Below are 24,231 nucleotides of genomic sequence, written 5' to 3'. Positions count from 1 at the left end.
TAGAAAACAGGGAAACAAAAGCAAGATTTAATTTTGATTTTTTGCAGGAAAATTCACTACCATTTTTCACAAATGTAACCTAATTAATCTTTTTATTGAGTTCAATCTGACTAAATTAACTGCCATTTTCAACAAAAGCAATCAAATTAAGTTTTTTTTTCAATATTTTAATTTTTGGGTCAGTGTATAAATTGAAATGGTGAAATGATATAATTTAGTCTCTCAAAAAAAATATATAATTTAGGGCAAAAACAATCAAAAACCTAAATTTAAATAGCTTTCTAGTATTTTGATTTTTGAAATTTTTGAAAATGAACTAAACAAAAATCACATTCCTACTCAAAAACAAATAGCTTATAAATATAACATCGAATGAGATTACTTTCGATATTATCAAATTTTAGATCCCAACCCATTAATCATACCAAACAAAGACATATTTGAAAATCATGACAATATATTTCGAGCAAGAGTCAAATGTTCTATGAACCAAATGTGCCCTTAACTTATGCGCATGAAAGGTTCCAGCTGATACATTTGTTTAGACACTTTTACATAAATGGCAGGGACATTGAATTATAGACTGCATGCCCTTGTTCTAATTTGATCTGCTTAACCAAATATGACAACAAAAACAATGTGGTTTAAATTATACAGGTTGGTTTAGGGTAAGAGCACTATCGACGGAAAGTAAATAGATCTTATAATTCGTGTTTTAACCATGTCATGTAAATATAAAATACTAATCGTTTATATATGTAAATACAAACACGACATGATTAATTAATTGTATCAAAATCATGAATACGTACACGGATATATTTAAGAAATGTGTAACATGACGTGATAATGTTAATATGTTTGTTAGACGTGTTGGATTAAATTTTATATGTCACAACATGATTTGTCTGCATGACTAACACGATTGATACGATTAACATAATTAAACGATTAAACTAAAATATTTACAATTGAAATATAATTCTATTATTTTAATTTACAACAAAAATTGTAAATATTGTAATACTTATAAAATATAATAAAATTCAATATCAATAAATCTTAATTATTATAAAAAATATATATATTTATATAAATCAATAAATAGACCTCAATCGTGTATTAAACTTGCTTACATGACATATGAACACAATTAAATAAATGAATAATAAATAGATCATGAATTATATAAATATATGATAATACGATTAATTAATCGTGTCTTGAAAGATTTTAAATGTGATAAATAAATTTCACATGATTAATACATGAAACACGATTAGTTAAAATGTAAACTCTCTTAAATTTGTCATATTCGTATCGTGTTGTCGTGTCGCGTGTAAACAAATGATATCATGCATCACACTACCTCACTCCCATAAATTTACCTCTAGAAACTCACCATAGTACCCAAACCTGCTAAAGCCTGCTGGCTTCTTTCTTTAAAAGAAAAATAACGCAAGACCTTGGAAAAGTCCAAGAAGTATTCCCAAAATGTGTGACATGCATATTTGTCCCCTTTGATCCTCTCATGTTTTGGTTTGAACTTGCAGGCCAACTGCAGGATCTTGGTCAACATGTTGCTGTTACTTGTTTGACAAGATCAAAGATGTAGATCTTGTTCTCTATTTTGGTAATTGCCACAAGGTTGGCGTTTAAAGATTATAGACAGCAAGATCATCTCATGCTCCTCCAACTCAATCATATTTAGAAGAATGACAGCTCATCAGGATCTCTGTTGTCCCCCAATGAATGCAACTTCATACGGTTGAAGGCTTTAACGAGGTCATTGCCCAATGTGGTACTAACATCATTGATCACAAGGTTACAGAATTAAAACAGATTTAAATAGCCTCATAATTTCTAGTCGGAATACAATCAAGAATGTGTATAAGAAAAAACTCTATTCATTGAAAATTTCGTGTATGTTTCTTTGTATGATTCTCTGTGCTGTAAACAAAGCTAGTTTACATGAAATAATTTTATTAGCTACAACTGCGTAAACTACAAACCTAAGGAATAACACCTCTATCCTTTGGATAGCAAACAATGAAAATCCGGCAATGAACAATAATACTCTGCAGAAGCCTGAAGAAACATGATACTTTACAAAAAGAAATAGGGGTGAAGGAACAAAATCACCTTTCATCTCCTTGGAGGGTCCAAGATTGGATTCATTTCTACTTCTAAAGCTCCAGTCGCCCTCTGACTCTGAAACTTTTCAGCTTCCCTTGCAATCTGAACATCGCAAGGTGTGTACAATTGATAGAGCACTTTCACAACAAAACGCGGAACTAGTGCAACTACAATGATGGCAAGCAAACACAACCAAAACAATCCCGTCCTTGCAATTTTAAAGATGGCCCTGTCAATTCATATCATTTGCCAATTGTCAGACAATATACATTGAGAATTAAAATTCTAAAAATTCAATAAATCATTTACTCTAAATGCATAACTGGAGTACTGATCTATGGTAACTCAATAGCAGTTTAGAATCGACTAAGGACATTTTTTACCATCAATAACAATTGTCATTTTCCTTAGGGCAACAAGTCATAATTGAGATTTCCTAACCACGGGGCTGCTGCTAAGCACACAGAAACTCTGAAAACTTGGATGTGTACATGTATTCATATGCATGTTCATATCACATACACACACAGGCACAAGCATATCTATATGTATGCATGTATTAATATATATTTGTATTACATACTTTTGCTCTGTTAGCAGGCAAGGAAAAAACCTAATCTTTTAAGGTATGTTATGGGGAAAGTATGACAAAAATTATCCCAACATGCTTCATCATTCAAAAGAAAGTAATAAGCTAAATTAAAGAAAATAAAACTACAGATATCAAATCAGATGATAAAGGGGCTTACCAGTAACCAACTAATGATGGTAAAGCATCGATAATGATGACGCAGATGCATGTTGCAATTATAGATCCCCAAATGGCTGCATGAGTTATCCAATTCCACCGGATGACATCCATGGCCAAGTGCAAATTAACCAATATAACAACTGCAATTGTCCAAAGATCTCCTATACTTGATCCATCAATGGTGCTGCCCCAGTAAGCGAGAAGAGGAATAAAAAAGACAACTGCACTTTGCCAGAAAGTATCAATCATTGTTATCCAAAAGAGTCTTTTGTTGTAGCACTCTTGTCTGTGCCCAGCCCCATACAGCTGAGGATCCTTTAAAAGAGTCCTTCTACTTAAGTCCTTGTCAAGAATACCAACAACAATCGTAGGCACTGATGTGTAGATTACAGAATACAACACACTGCTCCACTCAGTGATTGCAGTAGTCAATGTGAAACAAGTAAAGAGCACATACCTGCACAAAGCATGCAGATGAAATTTAATCAATTGACCAAAAAGCAATTCAACTTCTATTCTAAATAAAGTGTAAATTATGATTTGGAACCAGCTGGGATCAAAATTCAATATCTTTATCCTAATTGAGCAAAGGAAAAATAGTACTTTTTTATTTTTATTTTTTGAGGGAGATAGGCTTGTCTAGAACAGTAATAGAGGAGTGTACAAGTAACAGATCAATCAGATACATTTAAAAGCATGCAATGATGACATTTAATAGCCTTAACCCCCCCATATGCCCAGTTAGAAAAAACCAAAAGATAAAGTCTCTCAGGCGATCAAGGCTTGCTTAAACCACCAACAATTACCCAATGAAGGTTGAATATTTGCATTTAGCACAAGTACAAGAATAAATAATATAATTGAGCAAGCACTCTATCTAAAACTTACCAAAATAAAAGAAGGACAAACACTGCATTCCTGTAAAAATTGTATAATATCATGTAGCCCATCCGCTGGTAATTCCAATGGCCATGGACCAATAAAAGAGAAACTAAGAATCTAAACTGCCCCATTGCAAAATCTGATGCCATTACAGCCTGCCTACCCTCTTGGCCACTGATGCCAACTCCCACATCCGCCATTTGGATCATTGAAACATCATTAGCACCTGTCAAGTTTCCAGAAGAATTTCTTAAATCAGCCCAAACCACCAAAATAAAAGGCAGATAAAAGTTGACAATATTAATTTTTCTTTTTTGCATAAGACGATGATTAGAAAATCAAGATTATGATGATCACCATCCCCAATGGCAAGTGTCATGTCTGAAGTCCTGTTCTTTACAAGGGCAACAATTCCGGCTTTTTGTAACGGGGCCACCCGACAACACAAAACCACAGAACAATTACAGGCTAATTGGAAGAGCTGCAACCAAACATGAAAAATAAGTCACACCAGCATGCAGGATATCAGAAACAGAAAACAAAAAAACCAAGGCAAGTCTCTAACTCCTTACCGTTTCTTCAAGTTCACTGTCAAGAATATATACAAGGCTGGTACCATCAATAATCAAGGCTACTGGAGTTAAACCAGCTCCCGAAGTTCCCCCAGCATTATTTGCAGTGTCTGATATAGTCATGAGTTTCTTAGACATGATGATGGCATCTTCTAAACTCTTTCTGCATGACTCCTTAGAGTTGCTGTTAATTATAAATTGCGTCATTTTACTTGTCAAGAGCTTTGAGGAGTACCCAATTGATATGGCAGTTTCTTGCTTGTCCCCAGTCAACACCCATACTTTGATCCCAGCTGTTCTAAGAGACTCGATGGCTTCTGGCACTCCTTTTTGCAGTTTATCTTCAATACCAGAGGCACCCAGTACACAGAGATTGTTTTCTATATTGCTAGCAACCTTCCGAAGCAAAGAGGCTCTACCCATCAGAGCAGTACTTGCTGTCTCAAATGCAGAGTGCCATTCCTCAAATTCTGACGTACTCAGTTCTCTCATCCCAACAACAAGTGTTCTCAAACCCGATGAGGAGTAAGAGTGAAGATGGGCTTCGGTTGTGCGTATTATATTTACATTCAAGGATCGTTCTATGACACTAAACATGGATGTGTCAGCACCTTTTACAAACAGTTTTACAGATTTGTCAGGGAACCCCAATATAACAGACATCCTCTTCCGATCACTATCAAACTCGTGCAAACCCAAAACATTGAACCTGCATGGCCCAAAACATTTTTATTCAACATTGAAAAATTAATATAATTCAAGTCCAGAAGTACAACACCAGCACATTTTTTTTTTGAAGCATCTCAAACGCCAATGTGGCCTTAAAAGTACAAAATGCTGTGACATGCCTCTTTCTTTTTAATGAGTGTGTTTACTGTTATGAATGAGTTCGATCATATATTTGTTCTCTATAACAAAGACCAAAAAATGGCGGAAAAAACATATTATGTATAGAAACTTTAAAACTGTATGCACAACTGCATCTATAACTACCATGCTTCTCACAGAGAATTTAATTCCATCGGCTCCCAGATTCTAGCTCTCCAGTGATCTGACAAACTGCCTTGCATCAACCTTGACTGCTTGAATCAGGCAAAAGAATTCCAAATCTTGCAGTTTTGTCATCGTTGAGAGACAACAGAAGGCTATCTTGGCGCAATCAAGCAAACATGCAAATTGCAATTTCATCTCCTTCCCCCACAACCCCACCCCACCCCCCCAACTTTTTTTTTTCTTTCTTCCCCCAAACCACAAGAAGTTTCAATATCAATTCTTAAATCTTAAATTGATACTAAAATAAGGCAACATTGATAGCAAAAAACTCATATTTAGTAACTATACTGGTGCTAGTGGAGGTCATCATAATATAACTATATATCACAGAAACTGTGGAAATTAATTCAAGTAGATAAAAGTCAGCACTTCAGATTACCTTTGCCTTTCTCCTTGAATGTCAATAACAATATGGCCAGAAGTTCGTTCTATCAGCATAAATCCATATGCTGCAGCAGCATAAACCAATGCCTGTTCATCTGGAGACTCTCCTTGGTAATCTATCAACTTCACAGTAGGATCAGACGTATCTATGATTAGAGGCACAATTGTATTGCAAGCTGCCAGAGCAAGGAAGAAATCATAGACATGACTGCCTTCTTTTGTCTCTTTTCCACTCCTCGCAAATTGTAGAAGCTCTGGGTCAGTCTTTACCTTCATCTTAGGCCTCAAAACCTTACCATCCACTGATTTAGAAAAAATAAGTTAAGTCAGAATTATGCTAAAGAAACCTCAAAAAAAAAAATTCCTTTCTCACACAGAAGTAGTAAAGATATATTAGTTGTTTACCTTGGACATAGTAACCATCTACTGAAGAGGCCTTTCCACCATTGTAATCTACCCCCCAAATGCTTGCACATTGAAATTCCATCTTGTTCTCAGTAAGTGTACCGGTTTTGTCAGAGAAAACGTATTTTATTTGTCCTAGGTCCTCATTTATATTCAAAGCCCTACACTGAAATCGTGAATTTGAAGACTCATCATACATCTGGGTATCTCTAATCATGAAGTAAGCCTGACCAACCCGGACTAGCTCCATGGAAATATACAATGAAATGGGAATCATGATCTGGAACACAATTACTGACATGAGGAATGTGAAAAATATTTCCATTCCCCATCCATAATAATTATAGTCATCTTCTTCCCCATCAGAAAAGTCTTTTCTTCTGTAAAAGGGCAAGAAATCCAACTCGTCCCGGTGGCGCCTCAGCCAAACAGCAGCACAGACAGACACAACTGTACATAGAGCAATAAGAAACAGAGAGAGGATGATTATCTCTAAGTTCATATGGGTCTCAAGCCGGCTCCTCTTAGATGGGGCCCCTGAGCTGTTAAGCATCACTTTGGTCTCACGGCCAGCATAGACAGCAACCCCAACTGCCCAAGCAGTATTTTTGAGCTCACAGCCACGAAGAATAATATTGGAGGGACCAAGAGACAGCCGTTTCCCATCAATTTCCATGTTGGCCTGAAACCCATATATGTTCCTGTTGGGTTTCTCACACTTAATCAACCCAGTAATCTTCCCCTCTTCAGGAATCTTCGTAAGGGTCTCCTGTTTTGCATATCGTGTCTTCAAATTGGACTCTCCATCCAAATTAATAGTCTGCACGTATGCAACCCCAGTTGGATCACTAGTGGAGAGCAGCACGATATCACAAGGAATAGTTTCATTTGCATGAAGCTTGATTATCTCACCAACCTGAATGTTCTTCCATTTCTTTTGTTGAAATTGATAATTTACCAGAACTGATGCTAGCCTATTATTCTCAATCCTATCCGACCTATGCCGCCTGTAGTCCTCATATGCATCCTTAACTGCTGTAACCAGAAGGACAATTGCCAATGGCAAAATGGAAGCTCCACGGCCAAATACCGCAAGCTGAGGCAGCTGATTGAGCACAGCAATCACAAGGAAGTATATATAGGCAACTCTATGAAACTGCTCAAACAAGTTCCTAGGCACAAATGTTAGGATTGAGTACTTTGCTGTCCGAATGGAATTCCCAGCAAACTCAAACCTCTCATTTGTCTTGACAGGATCATTTATATGTACCAACCTAGCATCTTCATCATTGATCTCTTTCTGTGACAGGGCATTCGTCTCTGAATCAGCACCATGGGATCCATATCTCACAGGCTTTGATCCCAAATCACTAAAAGTCACTTCCCTAATCGAATTGCCACCTGAAGCCTTGGACTGAATAGAAAAATTGCTCCTCCTTGAGGAGGAACTTAAGGCGGGTTCAATACTATACAAATTCTCAACTGGGGTTTTTGAATCCATCCCAAAAACAAATCCAGGATCCCCTTCAACTCTCTAATCTTAGATCAGAGGAATATAAAATACAGTAACAAAATCTACAAAAACACTTTTGAGGCTATGATCTTCCCCGTCAACTCTCTTATCTTAGATCAGAGGAATATAAAATACAGTAACAAAATCTAGAAACCATTTTTGTGGCTATGTTCTCTGGATCAAAGACCTCTCTAACAGCTCAAAGTCAATAAATCAACAAAATTCATGAAGTACCCAGACTATGATTTCAACCAAACTTCAGCAACGGATATTACGAAACAAAAAAAAAAAAAAGACAACCCAGATTTCCAATCAGCAGAGTAAAGCCAGGGGCATACCCCACAATAATTTACACATACAAAATATATGTATACATATAAATATTGTACAAGTACAAATACAAAGAAAGAAAGAAGGAAGGAAAGAACCTTTTTGTTAATCTTTGTTGGTATATAATTTAAGTAAGTAGCGTCAAGAAGAAGCCATCGAAAGGGATAATGGAGTATCTGTACAAGGAAAGGAAGATGTGGGAATTATGGCGATTGGGGGGTTCTCTTTTCTGTTGTTGCAATGGCGTGTTTGAGAGAGGGAAATGTCCAAAGTCAAAGGCATTTTAAGAGACGAGGGCGGCCTTCACAAGAAAGAAAAGATTGAGGAAGTCTTGATGGGGTGGCAACAAGGAACGATCAAATCCCTTTCGTTTCATTACATTTGACAAACCAAACCCAATTTTGTTTGACAAGGAAAAGGAAATGTCTTCTAGTTTGGCTGCCCCTTTGACATTAAAGACAGAAGAAGGTTCTTGGACAGTGATTGAGAAAATTACAACAATTCATTGATTTGTATTTATTTTTTGTCTCTGTTTCTCTAGAAGGTGTGGACTTCCCAAAAAAGTGGTACTGCTATCTGAATGCCATTATTATTATTATTATTAATGAAAGGGTGTCTTATTAAATGAGGTTTCCCTCTTAGGAAAGTAGGCAGACAGAGAGAGAGAGAGAGAGGAGTGGTTGATGTTTCTTTTGCTTGTTCTTGCTGCTCTTTTTCTTCCTTTCTTTTTTTGGATTTAGTAGGTTAGCATTATCTGCTGCTTAGAATAAGCATATTAATTAATTAATTAATTAATTAATTAATGCTACAATGGAAAGAGTTTTACTACTTTGTTAAATTTATTTTTTTAAAAAAAATTACTACAATCTTTGTCATTCAATGATTAATGATGTTGATTTTGGCATCTGAGTTTATATTTAACTCTAAGCCTTAATTAAAATTAGAATTTAAATAAAGGTTTATAAAATTGGAATCTTTCTACATGGACAAGGAAAAAAATGGTTTTATCAATGAACATCTTACTAGATATAACTCTAAGTCTCTAACCAACAGTATTCAAAGGTCTAATCCTATTTATAATTATATTCTAACAAACTAACAGGATTGAAATATAATTCTATCTAGTTATTGTAGTCTTTATTTTCTTTGCCTTTCAAAAATATTATAGTCTAATAATATTGTATTATAATTCTAATTAAATAATTTGTATTAAAACTTAAATTTTTAAAATTTTAACTTAGATTTATTATCTCTATCTCATACTCTATTCCCATAACCTTTTATTAAGTTAAAAACTTTTGTTATTGACGATGGAATAAGAAGGAGACTCTGCTTTTGTTTATGGCAATGAAATGAATAAACTCACTTCCAAAAAATTAATAATATAGTCAATATGAATAGTATTTAGAGATAATCCGTAAAATAATTGTTAAATTAAAATTTTTCTTTTTGATTTTATTTTTCATATTTTTTTATCATAAAGCAAGTTAAGAAAATGTTTTAAGTATATTAAAAATTTTATATATTTTTGAATAATAGCTGCAATAAAAAAAATTATGTAATTACACTCGAACATTTAATTCATTAATTAGTACATAATCTCTTACTTAAACAATATAACTCAAAATAAAAAAAAATAAAAATAAAAATTATACAACCAATCTCTTTGCTTTGACCTTTTAGGTGGTTTCCCCTTTTTGGGGATAAAGATTAGATTGGTTGTGGGAATTTTTATTACAACTGTAAAAGAAATGTAGTAATTAATGAATTTGAGGCTTAAAGTCTTCAATCGCGGAATGAAGGATGGCCTTTTTTCTTTAGATGATTCCAATACCATGTATATAGGAATGAGGTCAAATTTCCAAAATTCAAAGCAAATGGCGTCAAGGTGGACCATAATTGTTGAATTTTATTCTATGTTGGAATTCATTTGGAAACTTCAATACCTTTAAAACAGGAATTTATTTATATATTTATTTATTTAATTTTTGTTATATGCATCTCGAGGAATTAAACCTCGCAAAGGTAATTTGAAATTTGAAAAAGTTATTTGATTTTATTTGAAATTGAACTTGATTAAATTTGATCCGATAAATAAAGGTCAACAAGTTAAACCCAAATTTATCCAAATTCAAATTAACCCAAACTTAAAACGATTAGATCCCAAAAAGACTTGAACTTAAAACTTCTTAAATTTAAATTGATAGTAATTTTATTTTTTAAAAAAATATTAATTTAATAATAATGTAACATAATATTTTAGTTTATTAATATTTAATAACTTTAAATTAAGTATAATATTAAAATAAGTTCTTAAATTATTTAAAAAAATTTTAAAAAAATTTTATTATTTTGTTATGTTCAATTAAATTCTTATACTTTTATTTTAGATTAAATAAGTTTTTATGATTAATAATTAACTAATTATCATTAGTCAAAGTATCACGTGATGTAAAATAATAAATGTTATTTTTGACTAAATTAATCACTAGTTATAAGAGTTTATTTGATTTACAATAAAAATATTTTGACTTCTATGGTTCAAAATAAAATAACAAAAATTTAATTGAACATAGCAAAAATATAAAAGATTATTAGAATTTTCCTAAATAATTGAGATGCTTTTTGAATATTATATCTTAAATTTATTTAAAACCTTTACATAAAACTTCATAAACCTCACGTAAAAAGAGATATTGAAGCTTATAAAGAGGTAATAATAACTTTCAAGTAATTAAATTATGGACTATAACATGTCTAGTGTTGGTGTATGACTGGTGTAAACCCAGCATTAGTTTTTTTTTTTTTTTTGTCTAAGTGTTTTATATTTATAGATTTTTGCAAAGTGTTATGAATTTAAGAAAATATACATTAAATTAAAGAAGCATTTTTTTTAATATGAAAAACTCAATAGCATTATGAAAGATTTCAATGTGGATGCTTGAGATTAAAATCGAAAAATCAAGAATTATACAAAGTTTTCAGGCTGGATTACAACACTTCCTTTAATACATGAAAAATAATATTTGAGGACTCGAAAGGAAAAATAAAAATAGACACCTAAACATAAAATAAATAAAGAGATAAAAATATTATTAGTTTTCCCAATTTTATATATCAAAATTGAAATTATCAAACTTATGAAAATCTTTAATAATAAAAAATATATTAAATAGAAGTTGAGACTCTATAAATCTTCAATGAAATTAGTTTTGTCAATTTTCTCTACATAAATTCCATTTCTTCTTATAAAAATGAATTTATTATACATGCAAAGAAAAATAGATTTTTTCCATCAAGGACACACGACCCATAATAATTAGTTTCACTTGGATTTCAAGTAAAAAAAAAAAAATCATATCACTTTCGATGGTTATATGGAGACTTGAAAGTTATGCTTATTTAAAACCTTTATAAACCTTTCTGAACGTGGGTGTAAATGGAGAGAGCAAAGCTTACAAAGAGAAAATAATACGTTTAAGTAATTGAGTTAAGGAATATAGCATGTGGCATCAGATTAAACTAGGAAAATCAAGAATTATAGAAAGAGCAATTACTTTTCACATTTGCACTCATACTGCTATTTAGTTTAAAGCGATGAAGAAAGTTTTTCATGAAATTTTGATTCCATATAAAATGGAATTTGATGAAATTATAGCACTGACTTTTGGATTGGATTACTATATTTTCTTGCATATGTCAAAATAATAATTCAAGATTCAAAAAGAAAATAAAAATAAACACTTAAGCCGAAAATTAAATGAGTAAACTCCACATACACTACTTGTGGTATAACCATTTCTTATATAACACTGAGTTTTTTTTTTCTCGTATAAAACCTTATGTTTTATTTCTATTCCTGTAGGGGTTAACGAGTTAAATATTCAGTTTCATTTTCCATAAAAAAAAAAAAATAAAATCGTTTATCCTTTTATTCCTTTTTTATTTGTTTGAATTGGTTGTATTTCCAGTTGTTTTTTCTCTCCTTTTAGGTATCTTGTTTCCTTTCTTAATAGGTGCAGGAACTGCATGTTTGTGTTGGATGTGCTAAGTTTTGGATCTATCCATAGGTTTCTTTTCTTGATTTTAAAGTTGCCAGATTTATTACAGATTTAGTTTTTTTTCTTTCTTTTGTTTTTCCATTATGAAATTTGGTTAGGGTTGGAGTGCAGTCTTTGAACTGATAATATAAGGGAGTAGTTTTTGTGGCAACTATGGTGATTGTTAAGCGCCCCTTGCCTTCACTAGGTACGCAATCCTTGCTGTTATGGCGATAATTAAGTTGTGATGTTTACTATGATGAAGGAATGCCTCAGTCTACCCCTTAGTCGAGGTTCTGAAACTTCTTCCATGTGATGTTTCCGACTGTAGATTGGTTAATATTATTGATAGCAGATTTTTGTATATAGGAACATGGATTTATTGTGGTTGACGCCCCTTATGAAATTGTACAGTATAAGGGGATTGTCTTTTTTGTAGGTCCTTTCTGTTTGTGGTTGCAGGGATTATTTTGATACCCCTGTTGGGACCGACGATTATGTGAAAATATTGGGGAGGTGTACTTGAAGGCAGACCTGATAATTCGTGTTTTCGTATCGTAAACGTGTCAGACACGATTAAACACGAAATACGTTAAGACTAAATACGAACACGACATATTTAATATTCGTGTCGTAAATTTAAAACACGTACACGTATACGTTTAATAAACGTGTAACACGATACGATACGATTAACACGTTTATTAAACGTGTCAATATATGACACGATACGATTAATAATACGTTTAACATAATTAAATAAAAATATTTACAATTAAATATAATTTTATTATTTAAATTTAAATTTTATAATTATAAAAATAATTATAACAAAATAAAAATAATAACAACATCAAATATAATAAAATTTAATATAAATAATATTTATAAAATTCATTATCATATAATATGCTAAAATACATCATTAACATCTAACTTTCAAATACTAATAATATAAAAAATCATTCATAATTTATAATCGTAATAATTACATTATTACATTTATAAAATTAAAAAAATTTATTAAAATAATTATTTAAAATTATTTATAAAAAGTTAAAATAATATTTAACTATTAATTTTTAATAAGTTAATAAACGTGTTATGTATGCATGTTTAAACACGATAACACAATTAAGTAAATGTGTTTAAACGTGTTTGTCGTGTCTGACACGTTAAGACACGAAACACGTTAAAACTAAACCTAAAACATGTTTAACTCTTGTTTTCTTTTGTGGTGTTAACGTGTCGTGTTTAAAATTATCAAGTCTACTTGTAAGTGGCAAATGGGGATACCGACCAATATCTCTAATCCCTGTTGGTGTTCTGTTCTGTTATCTGAAAACGAATGAAAGCTTATGAATGCTTTTCGGAAAAAAAAAAAAAAAAAGCCCTCTGCCTTAGTTGCTAGGGAACGAGCGCTTCGCTTTGTCCACACAATAAGCAGCTTGGTACAGGAGTTCTTACTCGAACTCATATTTATTTATTTTTCGTTCTTGTTGCACTAAAAAATCCTTTATAAAAATTAAAGAAAGGAAACATAGTTGGATCCAAAATTTAGCACATTCAACACAAACCTGCAATTCCTCTACCTATTAAGAAAGGGAGCAAGGTACTTGAACAGAGAAAAGAAACAACGGGAAATTCAACAAATCTAGACAAATAAATAAGGAATAAAGGGATACAGGAATTCATTGTCTTTTTACCGAAAATTAAACCTATTAGCTTCTATGGGAATAAAAATAAAACACAAGGTTTTATATTGGATGGGAAAGAAAGAAACTTAGGGTGTTATCTGAGAAATGGTTATACCACAAGGGGTGTATGTGGAGTTTATCCAAATTAAATTAAAGAGACAAAGGGTTAGCTAATAGAATCATGTATTAGGGTAGTCATCATATCGCAATGTTTTTTAATCTTGTGCAAATTAGCAAAAACCATAGTTTGCTTTAACAATTTCTCTAGGATATTGATAATCTAGTTTTACATTCCAGAGTTTGCAACATATGATTTATAATAACTTATAAGAAATAGAAAAGAAAAGAAGACAAAACAGAAAATTTCCTTTATTAGCATCTTCATATGATTAGGAAACATAAAATAGTGAAAGCGTACGTTATTCTTCAGAACTTTTGTTGTATAAGAAATTTCAAACATCCTTCTCAAGGATAAGGAGATTGAGCAATACTATCGATGAGCAAAGCACATTTATTCCATGTTCGAATACTCCTTTTCAAAATTAGTGATGAATCGATTTTTCTAAATTTAGGAAGTTGGAGAGTCCTCTTTAATAATGCATTGTGGCAAACTTGACCAAGCACTATAAGCTCACCGCAGCACTTATCTGTAACCATTTCAGTGCTATTGAATATACTTGTGAAAACCCCCATAACACAATTCAAACTCATTTTGGATTCACAATTATATGCCTGTATGGGGTCAGCCACCTCTATACTCATGACTGCACCACTAGTCACAAACAAAACCACCAAGAGAGACAATACATTGAAGCTTGCCATTATGCTTATTACTGATTTCTCTTCTTTTATTTGGTTGGTAAAAGGCTTGTCCAACGAGATTTACAAGCCAGTAAAAGATTTATTTATAGGGTAATCACAAGGAGGGGAAGATGCATTGATAATGTTAAAATGGTATCATTTATTACTTATAAGTTTCATGCATTAAGTTTCCTCACGTTGTAATTAACCATAGACATATTAAAGACATGAGTTTTTCTTTCTTAAGATATGGGAATTAAATTTTTATTAATAGCCATTAAGTTTTTTTTTTCCCAATCCTAAGGGTAAGTGGGAGATAGACAAAAAAAAAAAGAATTAAAAATATGTGAAATTAAAATGAAAAAAAAAATTCATGAATTAGAATATACCTTTTAATATGTGGTTTTTTGAAGAAAAAAAATCTAAAGCTTTTTCTGTGAGACAAATAAATAAGTTTTGATAAGTTAAAGTTTTGGTTTTTATGTTAAACGAATAATCTCTACATGCACGTGAAGTTTCATTATGCATAATAAAGGTATGACCCCAATCAATGTAATGGTGGATTACTTTTGCAAAGCACCTAAATGATTTCTTTTTAATCCCCTTGTCTTTATTCATGAACATTAAAGTTTAGGAACATGCATTTAGTTTGACAATTTTCTACACTATTAGGGTTTTCTTCTGCACTTTTACTGGTATATATGCAAAGTTGAATACGTTTTCCTTTTCTTCCTCTCGTAGTTAACTTTAAATAAGAAAAATAGAACCATATTATTTAAATATTACGCCAAAATTTAATAAAATAATTAGGAATGAGATATTATCAAAAGCCACTTCAAAAATGTTGAATAGTAGAATTATATGATATTTGTTTGAAAAGTTTATATATCAAATTGGAAGTTATCAAATTTATAAAAATATTATAATAACAAAAATGTAGATTCAATAGAAGCTCAAATTAGCTTTTACCTAAAGCTCATACATCAAGATAGAATAGGTTTATGTTAAACTATGTATTAGGTTGACTAAAATTCTAGATTTTATTTGATTACGATTCTTGTTTGTGTACAACATTGAGTAGTTGTATGATTTTAAACTTTTTATTCCACATCGAGTTCTAATTACATTCTATTTTGAACTTTTATATTATAAAAGTGGACCTCTATACTTTAGAATTGAAAGCAGTTCTTTGAGAGCTCTAGAGAGGGAACACCTTGTAACTCTATCTTTTGTTCTAGGTGGAGTTAGAGTGGTTTGGGTGAATGTTTTTGAGAGGTTATTGAGAAAATGTGTGCAAGGGATCTTGGGTTGGTTTGGAATCATAGAGGTCAATTTATTGTACTTTAATTTCTCAATAATAAAAGAACAGTTTCACTATGTGAATGTAGGTAAGAGACCGAACCACATAAATTCTTATGGTTTTCTATTTGTTTTATTTCTCTAAGTTTTATCTTTATTGTTTATTGGGTAATTTTCATAACAACTATGTAAGTGAAGATGAACATCAATACATTTGTGCTTAAAAGTAGCATGACAAACACTATAAAAAAAATGGTTTTACTGACAGAATATTTTGTTGGTACTCCATCAAAAATTCAACGATCGGTAATGGCAAAGTCGTCAATGACGAATTATTCCATCGATAAAATACCGACCAAGTGATTCGTCGGTTGTTACATCAGCAAAGGTTTAAATCTATCAGGCGTTTCTCGTCGATGATAGGAAAACTCTATCTACAATTTCCTTTGATAAAGGTACTGACAGATTAAGATCTGTTGATAAATTCTATCAATGAATACTGACAAAATTGCTTCATCGATATATTTGTTGGTCAATATTGATGGAATTGTCAAAGGACCGTCGACAGAGTCGACATTAAAGCTTACAAGCAGTATCCTTCGGCAATGGCAATAGTTTCATTGGCATTCTGTCGATATTTTGTATGAACTCCGTCGATAAAGGAAGAATTCCGTCAATGATTCCGTTAATAATTGTTGAATTTCATCGTTTGTTGATGAATTTCGTCGGTAATATATGCAAAACAAGGTTTTTTTTATTGTTTGGGAATTAAATTTTGTTTTGTTTGTAATAAAATTATTATATGATGCTGTTATTGATAAAATAAACATATAGTAAACTTATATATGCATATAAAAAATATGAAAATATAATACAAATTGTAATTAATAGCAAAAATATCCAATATAAACATCAACCAATAATCCAATATAAACATCCAATGATTTTTGTACTACTAAAATGAAACCACATACCATCCTATTTTTTTGTAGGGAGAGAGGCATGAAACCACCTGTATGTTTTGCAACGTTGCCGTCTTTCTCTGTCACACGGCTCTACTTGACCTTGCATGAGCGTGATTGCTTTTCTAGTGTGGACCAAACGTTATCAACAAGCTGGTACCATACCTTAACAATGATCCATAGTTGTGCCTTACCCTTCATCAATAAGAGATCCATGTCGGGGTCACCTGTTTCCTTCTTGGCCTTATCACGCTCATCCCCTATAAATCTTTGAAGTGCTCCTTGTGAATTTTCTCCCATATGGATCAGACCTCCATTGCATTTGCAACAACCTATGTGGAAGATTCCTACATCAAAAAAAATTTTAGTACAGAAAATTATTATAAATATACAATAATACTATATCTTTATCTTGCCTCGAATTTACGCCACATGTTATCCTTATGCTCCTGAGGAACCTGCTTCCATGTTGGCTAAGGCCTACAAAAGTTACTCCTAATAATCTTTGTAATCATGGGAGTAACACCAATCTCCTCAAAAGTACTACAAAAAAGATTTATTGGTTAGTATAACGCATTAATTAATTAACTAAATGACTGCATATAATTAATGAAATAAATTAGGGTAGAGGAATCACCTCTCTTTGAGAGGATGCAAAAATATCCATTGGTCTGGATGAGTCAGAGTCAGCAAGCCAAGACTTATCCCTCAACCCCTAGCCTACGACGTGTTGTTGGATGCAGTAGCAGTGTCTAGAGTGGGGGTTTTGACTAAAGTAGTTGGACTCAACATCGATACTTTTGGCACTACCTAAACATTTGTTGTTGAAGTGAGAGGTCGTGGTCTAAAGGGAGGATGCGACAGAGGATGCGGCACATGAGGTGGGGTAGCTGAAGGGCCAGTGCTACTGGCTTGTCGTTGATAGCCTTTATTCTTCTTATTCTTTAACTTAACCATGTCTATCCAATAAGAAAAAAAATGTACAACTGTTAGTATAACTATAAAAAAAAAATATGCACATATATAAACATTAATTTAAATGTGAATAAATAAATCTACGACATTACACATAGGCTAAATGCTCAAATTGAGACTAAACATTTATGTACTTTTTAAATTAAAGGCCAAACGTTTCAATTATAACAATCAAGGACCAAACATTTTCGATTCTTTACAATTAAGGATTAAGTTGACAGGTGGATGAGAGGTGTATCACACACAACAAAAAATTGCATGAGCTAATGACATGACAGTTTTGAAAAATGTAGTATTACACGTTGAGTTTTAAAATTTAGTTGTTACACGCCATGTTGAAAATGTAATTGTTACACGTCATATTAAAAATTTAGTGTCCACGTCATGCACGTGTCCTACACGCACTAGAACCTTTCACCTTGGCCCTTCATTGTCAGGAACTAAAAGCGTTCGACCTTGATTGTTATACTTGAAATATTTGCCCCTTAATTGAAAAGGTGCCTAAACATTTAGCCTCAATTTGAGCATTTAGTCTTACATATATAACGAATGAACTTTATAAGGTTTTAATTTAAAAGTCCAAAAAATAAATTTGTACATTTGTTTTACAAAAAAAAGAAAAATCCATCAATCATCAACAAAACAAACGAATCATTTTCTTCGTTCTCATCTTTATTATCATTGATATTATTTTCATCTTGTTCATCTGATTCTTCCTCTATCTTGTCATATTCTCTATATTCAACTTCATCATCTTCTTCATTATGTTTAACATTGATAAACATATTAACCTCTTCATATTCACCACTAAGAAAAATTGTATTATTGTCAAGGTCGATCAAACTATGACTAAATCATGAATAGCAGGAAACTTCATCTTCTTGATACATCCTTTCATTAAGATTTATCATTTTCCCATCACTTTGCTTATTATCCGTAATGGGAAATCGACATTGAGCCTTCATTTTGACGCTGCTCACCAATCATGTTAATCTCTTTTGTTTGATGGATACAAAGTGTAGTATACTTGAGTTGCTTGTTTGGCTAAAATAAAAAGGCTCATTGTTAGCAAGAATCTAGTTGTGTCTAATTTTGATTAACTTGTGAACTAGATCTACTCGAACAACTTTGTCGATGTCAAACCAATGACATTTGAACAACACAACTCAATTGTTGACACCAAAGTATTCTAACTCAACAATATCAACCAACAATCCATAAAAGTCATGATTGTAATCATTATAACAACTTCCCTTGATGCGGACACCACTGTTCACCGTTTTGCAATTGTGACCATAATCCAATGTGTGAAACTTGTATCCATTGATGTAATAACGTTTGAAACACCTTGCCATATGACTAGGTTCGTGATAGGAGTTGATAACACAAGAATCAATTTGACTCGTCTATTGGCAGACTTGTGAAAAAGTTATATGACTTTCAATTATTAACAAAATCAAATTGATTTATTAAATATAACTTACAGATTGGTTAAACCAATTACGAAATGATGTGTCACGAACTTTTTCCAATTTTTCTTACATATACCGTACTGCTCTTTTTTTAACCATATCGTTGAACATCCTATAGATGAGAAGAACATAAATCACAAACTAATACCATTCTCCATTCACAATTTTCTAAATGTTTGATTAAACTTATACTAACACAATGTATGGTAATATCTCTTTGCAATTCATTGGTACATATAGTTGGGCAGCGTAGAACTCCTCCTGCTCTAGATATCGACATTTCTCAAATTGACCTAAAGGTCCACTGAGATAAGTGAAAATTGACAGATGATTGACTGCATCAACCTTTCTACTGTCGTCATTTCGTGAAACCCAGTTCATTCTTGTTGGGATTATAGGTTCGAAGTACATCAAACAAAATGGTAATATTTCGTCGATGATATATGCTTCACAAATGGATCCTTCCATTGATGCTCGATTTTTCACATTTTTTTCAAATGATGTAAAAACCTAAAAATCAACATTTGTTTTTATATTCTAATTATCAAATAACTAAAATTTTGATTACATTTATGGTTTTAGGGTAACCTCTCAAACAAATACATCCATCTATAATAAACCAATCCTTTAACCTTAGCTTCGTTTGGCAAATAGATCAGTAAATGATCCACTAAGTTGAAAAAACTAAGGGCAAAAATCTTTTTTAATTTGCATATGGTTTCCACATTTTTCCTTCTCATGCATTGATATGCTCAACATGCAGTTCGGTTGCACATAAATCACGAAGAAATGTGAGATCTCAACGATTGCACTTCAAATAGCTTGAGGGACCATATCACGTAAGGCAATTAGGAGCAACCATTGTAGGAAAACGTGACAATCATGACTTGTAATCCCATAAAATTTTCATTTCTGCTTATTCACATAATTTGCTAGGTTAGAGGCAAAACCATCTAGTAATCGTAACTGTTTCACCCAAGCACACACAGCTTTCCGTTGCTTTTTAGGTAAAGTGTATGAGGTTTTCAGTTTTAAAAGTTTACCATTATTTGCAATTAAGTGCAATTTCGATCGCCTACAATACACCTCTAAATCACAACGAGTGTTAATATTGTCTTTCATTTTTCTCGGGACATCAATCATCATGTTGAATATATTGTTAAATGTGTTACACTCAGTATGCATCACATCCAAGTTGTGATGAGTGAGATTCACCTGCCAATACGATAACTCTTAAAATATGCATTTCTTAGCCCAATTATACGTTTGATCGAAATCCGGTAGCTTTTGATCACCCACCTTTATCCCACACGTGATATTTGGAATTGATTCCAATCGTTCCAAGATCTTGACATCGGATAATCGAGGAATTGGAGAGTCTTGTTCAACACGTTTCTTAAATTTATCTCTTTGGTAGCAAAAAGGATGATCCATCGACAAGAATTACCGATGATAATAAAAAAAAAACAGGGCTTCTTCTTGTACTCCAAGAAGAAACTCTTTTCATGTTCCATACAACATAGACATGATAAACGTCTATGAGTGCTTCACTTGGACAACATACCATATAAAGGAAAATCATTAATGGTCTACAAGAGTGTTGCTCATAGAATAAAATTTTGTGATAAAGGCATCGTTTGTGACCACTTTTTTGTTCCACTGAACTTTTAACTCATTAATTAGAGGTTGAAGGAACACATTAATATTTTGTCCAGGACTTGTCCTATCTAGGATGACCATACTAAAAAGATGTATGATTGGTTCGTGCATATTCATGGAGGTAAGTTATAGACAGTAAGTATTATCGGCTAAACAAAATATGGTTTCGTTGTCGACACAAATGGATTGAAACCATCTGAACATAAACCTAGTTTGACGTAACGAGGCTCAAAGTCAAAAAACTGATGGGTACGATTAAAATGTTACCAAGCTTCACCATCAACAAGATGCCTACGCACTCTATCATTAGATTGGTGAGTGGCATGCCATGTCATATGTTTTGCAATTTTGCTTGACATTTATAACATTTGCAATCTTGGTGTTAGTGGAAAGTATCGTCAAATCTTAAAAGGAAATATTTTCTCCATTCCCTTTTGATTATTCGGTTTATACTGAGGATGACCACAACATGGACAATAAGACAACTTGGAATATTCATTATAAAATAAGACACAATTATTCTTACATGCATGAATTTTTTAATAGTCGAGCCTAAGTTCCTTCAACTGTGTCTTCAATTTATAGAAGTTTTTTGGTAATGATTCATTCGATTGCAACATCTCTTTCACTAGATGCATCAGATGATGAAAACATGCCTCATTCATGTTAAACTTTAACTTCACATTCAATGAAAGAAAATCGAACAACAAGTTTAATTAATACTTACTGTTAGCTATTAGAACTTGTTGTTCAATTTTGTATCCACACAAGTATACATAAAGCAAAGATAATATAGTGATTACTAGACTGTCAATCCCACAGAGAATTGAATTAATTTTTACTATTAACTATTAAAATTAACATATCTTAATTTTATCAAAACAATTAAAATTAAAATTAAAACTAATAAACTAATAACTAAAACTAATCTAAAATATATCAGCAAAATTATTTTATTAACTTCTAGTGATTACCAAAACTAAAATTATAAGATCTCTTAATACTTTATCTAAATATTGTCTCTCTCTTTTAACTTAGTTTAATGAATTAAGTTACTAACCTTGAGTCTTAAATTATTTACAAGTCTCTGTCGAGTTTCTCATAAAAATACCTCTTTCAATTAATTTACTATATGTCTAAACAAATTAAATTGAAGAAAGATTCATCAAGTTCATGCTCTAATTTAGGCTACTTATGCTTATAGTGTATGTCTACCCTATATGCAAATTAAATCACCTAATAAACTAAGTGCATTCGATCATATGCTATTTTATTCAAGGTCTACCTAAATCTCCTTTGTCAATGTTTAACCTAGGTTTCCAATTCAATCTAATTGATAGCCAAACAACTAGAAGTATTAAGAACAGAATAAAATAAATAACTTAAATCCATTAAACATAAGTAAAAGAAAGATAAATAAATCAAACAAACTACGTATTGAGTTCAATCATAATCTTAGATTAATAATTTAGCTCTTCATCAAGTCACATCATCATTAAATAAAATTTAAACATTAAAAACAAAACCAACAAATAAGAGAATAGCAAAAAGATAGAAAAACCCAAGAATTGTATTATTGATTTCCAAATCTCCTTGAATCTTTCAAATTCTTTTGTAACTTTAATGACTTTGTGACTTGACTCTCAATTGTCAATATGGTTTTTTTTTCCCTAAAAGTCCTCTGAAAGGTTGTTTTTATAGGGTTTTGAAATTAGGTCAAGTTGGATGAAGAAAGAAGTCAATTTCAATCAGAATTTTCTCATCAAACGACGTGAGCTATGGTCTCGACCAATTAATTATCAGAAATTATAATTGCTCTATGACTGCTACTATGTGTCAACTTCGACAAGATTTTTTACCACCTTTAAAGCCGAACTGGGCAAAGTGGTAAACATGTAAGTTGTAGATTTTTATTTTATCTTTCCAATGGTCTAAGAATTATATCATTTGAAGCTCTGTAGAGAGAGTTAAGATTGGAATACGAAAACATGTGCAGTGGAAGTCTACAACTTGAAATTGCTCTTATTCTTTCACTAAAATTTTTCTTTTATCAAACGCCTACAAAAGTACAAATAAATCAATAACGACCTATCTTAATTACATTAATACCAAACTAAGGAAAAAATTAATTGGGATTAGATTGACTCACCTAAATTAACTAACATAAAATAATTAAATAAAACTTACCAATTTTTATGCATTATTATAAAAACTATGCTAAATTACTATCAAAATTAATCCCAAATAACTCTATATCAAAGAATTATCACTCCATCATCTTTATACTCTTTGTGAGGCATTTTCAGGGGAAGATTAAACTTAGGAAAGCTTAAGGAACATTGTAAAGGTTTTGAGCTTGGGTTAGAAGCTCACTTTGTAAAAATTTGGTGGAAGCTATCAAATCCATTAGTTTAGTAAAGTTAGGTTAAAAATCCTTGATTGAAAGATCAAGATAGTTGATGTAATTAAGGGAACCGAATCACTATAAATATTTATGTTATGTCCACTGCTCTTTACCTTCTTTTTACTTGGTGCTTTTTAACTTAACAAGTTTTAAACTCTCCATTTCAAAATTATTCAAAAGTTTTTCAAACTTAAGAGTTTCCTTCAGATTTTTTGATGCTATTCACCCCCTTTTTAGCACTCCATTAAGACCGACAATGACTAGCACCATAGCCCTTGCTAGATAAGAATAACAAGCATGTGTCTCAACATTACACGTGTCTAGCACCAAGCCTTGCTAGATAGGCCTCACAATCCTGTGTCTTACCATTAAATAGGTATACCATCATGCCTAGCTAGAAAGGCCAATTTCCACGACCAACAAACCTTATTCCAAGGTTGTCCATACTAACATCAAATACTCATTCATTCATCTATTTAATTCAAGCACAGTATACTTTTAACCACCATGTAGCTCACATATCAATTCCGCAAAATCACCTTTCAATAAGTCATTCATGGCCTTGTTCTTTACGCAATTTCAAATACCATATGTGTGACTAAAAGCTCATAAATGGGAATAAAACAAGTTTATGTAAAACCATGTTAGAGAAAAAGAACATCAAAACATGTGTGTTCAAAAGTAGCATGACAAAACGCAATGGAAGAAACTAAACTTTTTTCATAAGTATCAATAAATCTTTCAATGTAACTAGCTACGTCAACTTTCTCTACATAAATTGCATTTCTTCTTATAAAAATGAATTTATTGTATATACAGAGAAAACTAGCTTCTTTTTTATCGAGAGCACACGACTCATAATTACTAGTTTCACTCAGCTTTCCATTGGTATGGAG

The 24,231-nt window shown here is 31.9% G+C and overlaps 1 protein-coding gene across 1 annotated transcript; it reads right to left on the bottom strand.

Moving 5' to 3' along the window:
- On the bottom strand, positions 1,890-8,509 carry LOC18586933 (phospholipid-transporting ATPase 1). The gene is made up of 7 exons (XM_018129247.1): positions 6,184-8,509; positions 5,774-6,080; positions 4,342-5,050; positions 4,127-4,250; positions 3,776-3,995; positions 2,886-3,344; positions 1,890-2,365 (listed from the first exon to the last, which is right to left on the bottom strand). The coding sequence occupies exons 1-7, from the start codon at positions 7,682-7,684 to the stop codon at positions 2,146-2,148; spliced, it is 3,540 nt and encodes a 1,179-aa protein (XP_017984736.1). The 5' UTR covers positions 7,685-8,509; the 3' UTR covers positions 1,890-2,145.

Source organism: Theobroma cacao, chromosome 10 (assembly GCF_000208745.1).
Source record: "Theobroma cacao cultivar B97-61/B2 chromosome 10, Criollo_cocoa_genome_V2, whole genome shotgun sequence".
Lineage (NCBI taxonomy): Eukaryota > Viridiplantae > Streptophyta > Magnoliopsida > Malvales > Malvaceae > Theobroma > Theobroma cacao.
The sequence above is the reverse complement of the archived record's forward strand: the minus strand, read 5'-3'. Positions and strand labels throughout refer to the sequence as shown.